Source organism: Ochotona curzoniae, unplaced genomic scaffold, assembly GCF_017591425.1.
Source record: "Ochotona curzoniae isolate NIBS_2020 unplaced genomic scaffold, NIBS_Ocur_1.0 contig_1014, whole genome shotgun sequence".
NCBI classification, from domain to species: Eukaryota; Metazoa; Chordata; class Mammalia; order Lagomorpha; family Ochotonidae; genus Ochotona; species Ochotona curzoniae.
In genome coordinates, this window is record NW_024464920.1 from 37,103,073 (window position 1) to 37,110,102 (window position 7,030).

The 7,030-nt window shown below is 51.5% G+C and overlaps 1 protein-coding gene across 2 annotated transcripts; it reads right to left on the reverse strand.

The window, feature by feature from the left end:
- Positions 1-353: 353 nt before the first annotated feature.
- On the reverse strand, positions 354-4,877 carry COQ10A (coenzyme Q10A). Of its 2 annotated transcripts, XM_040983717.1 has the most exons (6): positions 4,506-4,877; positions 3,747-3,893; positions 3,623-3,652; positions 1,686-1,878; positions 1,426-1,527; positions 354-1,135 (listed from the first exon to the last, which is right to left on the reverse strand). In XM_040983717.1, exons 1-6 carry the CDS (start codon positions 4,640-4,642, stop codon positions 968-970), a joined length of 777 nt encoding a protein of 258 aa, XP_040839651.1. In that variant the 5' UTR covers positions 4,643-4,877; the 3' UTR covers positions 354-967. The 2 variants fall into 2 exon arrangements, with proteins under 2 accessions (XP_040839651.1, XP_040839640.1); XM_040983706.1 differs by lacking the exon at positions 3,623-3,652 and having other exon boundaries at positions 4,506-4,875.
- Between the last annotated feature and the right edge of the window lie 2,153 nt (positions 4,878-7,030).

Consider the following 7,030-nt stretch of genomic DNA (forward strand, 5'->3'; position numbering starts at 1 on the left):
TTAAAACCTTGGGCCACTAGAGGGCTCAGTTACTTTGTGAAGTGCAGCTTGAAGGAGAGCCCCAAAATAACAAGGGGTGGTCCAGGGGCATCCCCCTCTATCGGAAAGTCTGTGACCAGATGATTTGTCCCAAGGCTCCTGCTTCCCCCCAACCTTCTGGAAAAAAAATCTATAAATAGGCAAAAGAGTGGGTACAAGGTCCTGGCTTGTGGCATGTGCTGTTAGCTACTATAGTTAGCAGGGACTCTGTGTCCAAGAACCTTCTTATTCCTTCACTCCCCCAGGACAAAAGTCATGACATTGTTTCCCCCCCCCCCCAAAAAAAAAAAACAGAAAAATAAAAGCCAACTCACTCTGTCACAATTTATTGAAATGTTATAAAAACTCAGGCCAAGTTGAAGAATAAGGTACAGAGACAACTCTGTTCAGTGCTTTTCTCTCCTCAGCCCTGTGGCACTGTTGCTAAGACAGCCCCCGGCCTGTTAGTCTATCAGCAGGCAGCACAGAAGGATCTTTACAAGTGAGCAAGGCCATCTGGATTCCCAGCTGGAGGCAGGTGGCATTTTGTCCCGGGAGCCTCAGGCAGGGCCAAAGCTACCCATCCCCCAATTCCTCTGCCAGAGGAAAACCTCAGTTCATTCAGCCCTCAGAGAAGTTGCTTTCATGCCCCAGTTGGACTCTAAAGTGCCCCGACAGGGCCGACACAAAACCACACAGTCCTGATTCTAGTGACATGGCCACAGGCGTGCAGGGCTCTTGGGAATAGCCTGACCCTCCTGGGCATGTTTCACACTCCCACCTTTTTCTATCCCAGGATTTCCAGCCAGCAAGAGCTCGATTTCTGGAGGGTTGAGAGGAGGAGCAGTAGGAACAACCAGACTCCTCTCACCTTGGAGCAGGAGCCAAAGCAAATAAATAATAGTTGGGGGGTGTGGGGAGAAGAGAGGCCAGGGAGCCATCCTGTGCCTCAGGTCTGGTGTACCTCATGGAACATCAGTTCTCGGGGGATGGCTGTCTCTGGACCAAACTTGGTGGCTGCCCGGCGTTCAAAGGCAGCAACGTTCTGTTTGACCACCTCATCGAAAAACATGGTGGCCAGCTGAGAGTGCAGCAGAGAACGAAATTCAAAGGAAATCTGGGAAGGTGTAAGAGATGGTCAGAAAAAATCGTGCAAGAAACTTCGGCTACCTTCCTCCCAACCCCCAAAGACTCCCCATAGTTCTTTACGTCCCTCCAGGAGCTGGTCAGCATTGAGCATAGAACAAGCCTGATAGGAACTCAGACCTATGGAATGGTCCCTGGCTTGGGAAATGCTAAGTGCTAATGAGACAAAAAGGATACCCCCTGTCTGAGCAAGCACCCTAGCTGCGCACACCACACACATCCCTGGGCTCGACTTCTGTGTGACACAGTCACGGGACTCACCGAAAAGTCCACAGTGCAGGTTCGGGGATAGGCAGGAATACCAGGACTGAATCTCCAAATAGTCTCCAAGTGGTTGAAGAGCTTGCCATCGGTACAGACAGCCTGGAAGAATACAGTTAAATAATATCAGCAATAGGAGACAGTAAGAAAGGAAATCCAAGTCAATACTTGACACTTGGGGTATAGACCAGATTAGTCCTTAGGTGTGAAACAGTGGGGGGACACAGAGAACTGGCAACCACTTCTCATCCTGGCCTCACCTTGACCATGTGGGGTTTGACCATGGATACAGCAGAGGTGTAGCGTTCTACCACAGGCGGAAAGCCAACCTCCAACTGGGCCTTCAGGTGACCCTTCCGGCTGGATACCACAAGAGACTTCTTACACCAAGGCACGAATTCGCGGTACTCCTGGACGTTGGCCACCACCTCAAACATCTCCTGCATTGAATACCTAGGGGAAGGGGAATCAGAGAGGCCAAGAAACTGCCAGCCAGGTCAGGTTCCTCCCTGCCCTAGGGCCCCATCCCACGTCTTCACCCACAGCCGTGCCTCTTTAGGACTTGGAGATGGCAAGTCCTCATCAAGGTCATGTTACTTTATGTTGTGTGGGTTGCAGGGTGCTTTTTTGTACTCATGACTAACCTAAGAGAAGCCATTTTGGAATGAGAGGTTGTGGATTTTATTGATCACACATGGATCAGATCCTAGTTCTATAACTTCCTAACAATATGGCCCTAGGTAAATGACCTATGTCTCCATTTTCTTTATAAGATTTATTTTTTTATTTTATTATTTCTTTGAAAGACAGATTTATAGAAGAGACATATCTCCCACCCGCTGGTTCACTCCCCAAATGGCTGAAATGGCCTGAGGTGAGCCAATTAGGAGCCAGTAGCATTTTGTGGGTCTCCCATGTGGGTGCAAGCCTTGGGCCATCCTCCACTGCCTTCCCAGGCCACAAGCAGGGAGTTGAATGGGAAGTAAAGTAACCAGGACACAAACTGGTGCCCATCTGAGATTCCAGTACTTGGAACAGGAAGATTAGCTAATTGAGTCTTCATGCCTGATCCTCCATGTTCTCACCTGTAAAGCTGATTTCACTGCTTTGCTTTAAGGATTCAATGGGAAGATCTGTAAAATGCCTAGTAGCTAGCATGTAACAATGGCTGAGAAAGCTATTATGTTGTCTCAAAACAGAGGTCAGGTCACTAAAGAAAAAATATCTTGGCATAGTAGCCTAGCGATTAAAGTCCTCGCCTTGCATGCGCCAGGATCCCATATGGGTACCGGTTTGTGTCCCAGTTGCTCCACTTCTCATCCAGCTCCCTGCTTGTGGCCAAGGAAAGCAGTTGAGGACAGCCCAAAGCCTTGGGATGCTGCACCCGTGTGGGGGACCCAGAAGCAGCACCTGGCTCCTGGCGTTGGATTGGCTTAACTGGCCATTGCAGCCACTTGGGGAGTAAACCAGTGGATGGAAGATCTTTCTGTCTCTCTTTGTAGATCTGACTTTCCAATAAAAATAAATAAATAATATCTTGGGGCTGGTGCAAAAGTTCAAAAGTTCCACCTGCAAGTGCCAGCATCTCGTATGAGCACTGGTTCATGTCCCAGATGCTCTCCTTCTGATTTAGTTCCTTGATTATGGCCTGGGAAAGCAGGGATGCTTTACCCACATGGGAGACCTGGAAGAAGCTCCTGGCTCCTTACTGCAGATTGGCTCAGCTCTGTCTCTTGTGTCTCTTGGTTCTTTGGAGAAAGAACCAGAGGGTGGAAGATCTGTCTCTTCTCTGTAAATCTGCATTTCCAGTAACAATAAAGCTTTACTTAAAAAAATACAACCTTGTTCAGGCCCAGTACTGTATTTTAGGGGTAAATCCCATAAGAGTGCCAGGCCTGACTCCCAGATGCTCCACTTCCAATCTGGTTCCCTGCTGATGCACCTGGGAAAGCAGCTGTCTCCATGTGGCAGCTCCAAGCCTCTGACAGGCCTTTGTGGCCATCTGGGGAATGAACCAATGGACCTGTCTGTATCATAGCTCTACCTTTCAAGTAAATAAGTAAATCTTAAAAGATACATTGCCTTAGCATATGTCTCTGATAGTCCCAACTTTGGCCTCATGTAGTTAATTCATAAGCACAGCAGCCATCAAGAAGGGGGAGAGAATACAGGATCAGAAACACAGCTGGCTAGGGACCTGGTGCAGGATGAATCTTGTCTGTTGTTGCTACCTTTACTTTCTGGCATGGGCATGGAGTTGAATGCGGATGAATGGAGGGAGAGAGAAGGTGGAGGGACTCTGGACAAAGGAGGATGCTCACCCCATGATCCTCCGCTCAGAGTAAGCCTTTCGTTTGTTGGTGAAAGGGGCAGCAAAGCCCATGAAGGAACGACTTGGAGGTAAACCAGCCTCGGCCACCAAGACAGAGCCAGTCCGGGGCCAAAGCAGGCTGCAAGAGATGAGAAACCTAAGGCCAAGAAGAAAAGGCAAGGCCGCGTCATGATTTTTTTTTCCTACCCTCTGTGCTTCTTTATCATTTCCCAGTGAAAGAGAAGAGGAATCCATCCATAGGAAGGTCACCCAGACAAGTCTTTCACCCGCCCCACTCCCCCACCCCCGTCCCCAGCACCTGCCGCAGCCCGCGCGACTCCCCAGCCAGGCAGTCACGAGTAGCCAAAGGTCGAGGGCGTCTGAGGACAGTGCCCGGGGTGGGGATGCGGAAAAAAGCGGGTACAAGCGAAGCTCCAAACCGCCTTTGACCCAAGCTGCGCTACCGCTGATGGCGGAGGCGCTCGGGCGGCACCTACTGCCCTCGGGGCCACGGCAGGGCCGATCACCCCGGGTTCACCCGCCAAGGGCCAATAGATGATTAGGGCACCCTCCCCCGAGGGACCGCCTCTGCAAAAAACCGGCTCCAAAGCTCGCCATTGGCTTCCGGCCTCCGGCCCGCCAGGCATCCAAAGGGAAGAACGCGGGCGCCGCGGGACTTCGGGGTCGAGGTTAGGGTGTCGGGGTTAATGAGGGGCGGCGCTGGGCGACCCCCTTCCCTCCGGCGCGGACGGCTGCGCCTCCCTCTCACCTCATTGGCCGTGGCGGTCTCGGGCCCAGGGGCGGAGCCGGGGCCGGGCGCGAGCCCGGGCGGAGCGAGAGGCCGCAGCAGCGCTGGGCCGCCGCGCGCGTCCCGGCCGGGAGTCGCCGCGCGCCCGCGAAAGCCATGCGCGTGTCCCTCCCCGGGCCTCGACTGTGACGCTGGCTTGCGAACCTCCTCCTCCTCACCGGTGAGGAAGGAGCAGCAGGAAACGGCCGCCGGGCGGGCTCAGGGGGCCTCCCACCTTGGCGCAGGGACGGCGGCTCTGGTCGCCCTGCTCCCGCCCGGGCGGCCGGGTAGGTTACAACTGAAACCGCGACCGCTGCTCCCGGGGCTCTTGGTGCCCCCCACGTCACGCCGTTGCCATGGCTCGGGGCCCCGGGGAGGGAGGAAGCAAGGGGACCACGCTGGCTGTTGGGAGATGTAGTTTCACATCTGCGGCGAGAAAGGGCGCAGGCAGGGTGTGCGTTCGAGAGAAGCTTGCAGAAATGGCTCAGGGGCGCGAGGTCGCCGGGGAGAAGGAACCGCTTGGCGAGTGGGGTGGTCACAGGACCTGGTGCGTAAGGCGCAGAAACGATTCGTGGGCGTGTCCGCCGCGGCTATCTCTGGATCCGCTGGACGCCGCCCCTCGCCTGGAGGAGCCGGTTATCAAATTCTGCCTGGTGTACACTTCGAAGTTCTCTGCTTGTTGGGAGACTTTTTTTTTTGGCTGTGGTAGTGCGAGCCGGATCCTCTACTTTTAAAATCTTTGCTTCGGCTCTCAACTTTGGGGAGGATTTTGCCTGAGAAGTGCTGGGTGCGGTGAGGATGGGGAGGGACGGGGAGAAAGACTGAGTTTTAGTGGCTGCTGACAAGGTGTCCTGCCCAGAGGCAGAAGTTCTCTGTCTTTCCCTGCCTTGAGGCTGGCATTATTTTTGGAACTTCTGCTGGCCAGGGATTGACTTAGACTTTGAGACCATCTTAAGTGCAATTCAAGTTACCGCAATGATCTTTTGAACACCTGCCTGGCTTACATTTAATGTTAGGAACGCTTTTGTTTGTTTTATGCTGACATATGCAGAAACTTCACACAGCTAAGTGGTCAATATGGAACTCAGGTCTGGGTGACCATTAAAACACATATAGAGGGCCCAGCATAACAGCCTAGTAGGTAATTCCTCACCTTGCATGCGCCAGTTCATATCCCAGCTGCTCCACTTCCCCATTCAGCTCCCTGATTGTGGCCTGGGAAAGCAGAAGAGGACGGCCCAAAACTTTGGGCTCCTGCACCCTTGGGAAGAAGTAGAAGAAGCTGCTGTCTCCTGGCTTCAGATCAGCTCAGCCGTAGCCACTTGGAGAGTGAACCAGTAGATTGAAAATCTTTCTCTCCTTCTCTCTGAAAATCTGACTTTCAAATTAAAATAAATAAATCTTTTTAAAAAGCTCATTTAAAAAATAAATAAAACCAGGGTAGGTTATGTTGCCACCTGCAATGCCAGTATCCTATATGAACATTTCTTCCCTTGACACCAATGTGGGTGGGAGACCTGGCTCTTGGCATTGACCTGGCACAGCCTTGGCCATTGTGGCCATTTGGGGCGTGTACCTGCGGATGAAAGATCTGTTTCCTCCTGTCTTTCCCTCTCTGTGTAACTCTGCCTTTCAAATAAATACTTTTTTGAAAAGTGTTCTGGGACATGTGTTGTAGAGTGGGTTAAGCTACCCCTTCCTGCATCCTTTATGAGAGCTCTAGTTGGAGTCCTGGCTACTCTGCTCCTGCTCCAGTTCCCTGTTAGAGCACCTGGGAAGCAGCAGGTGATGGATCAAATGCTTCAGTTTCTGCCACCCAGATGGGAGACCCAGATGGATTTCTGGCTGCTGACTTTAACCTGGCCCAGCCTCAACTCCTCAGTTGTCCATCTGAGGAATAAACGAACTGGCAGATGGAATATTGATAGCTGTTTCTCTCAAATAGCTAAATCTTACAAAATATTTTAGTATATGTACAAAATATATGCTCTGCCAGAGTGGTGGGTATTTGGCTTAGCCATTTAAGATACCTGTGTCTCATTTCTTAATGCCATGACTAAGTGATTCCTGGTTCAGCCTCCTGCTAATGCAGGCCGTGCTGAAAGGGAAGAGGAATGTAGGCACAGGAAGGTCACCCAGGCCGTGATGATGGTTCAAATAGTTAGGGCCCTGCTACCCATACAGAAAAACTGCACTGAGTTGCCCCTTTGGGGCCTTTGGAGCATGAACTAGCAGATGAGAGACGACTTTCTCTTAAAACAGTTTGTCTCTGTAGCACATAATAGTACTAGGTCTCAATATTTTTTTTTAAGGATTTGTTTATTTAATTGAAATGGCAGAGTGACAGAGAAGAGATTCTTCATCAACTGGTTCACTCCCCAAATGCCCACAAAGCCAGGAGTGTACCAAGTACACCTATACTTGAGTTTATCATCTGCTGCCTCCCAAGAGTGTTAGCAGGGCACTGCAGTCAAAGTGGAGTAGCTGGGGGCTAACATTATGGGGAA

Excerpts from the sequence above, each read along its gene's own strand:
- COQ10A (XM_040983717.1), bottom strand. The coding sequence starts at position 4,642 with ATGGCTTTCGCGGGCGCGCGGCGACTCCCGGCCGGGACGCGCGCGGCG. Across the intron at positions 1,528-1,685 it reads TCAAACCCCACATGGTCAAG|GCTGTCTGTACCGATGGCAA; the intron begins GTGAGGCCAGGA and ends GTATTCTTCCAG. Across the intron at positions 1,136-1,425 it reads CCTGCACTGTGGACTTTTCG|ATTTCCTTTGAATTTCGTTC; the intron begins GTGAGTCCCGTG and ends ACACCTTCCCAG.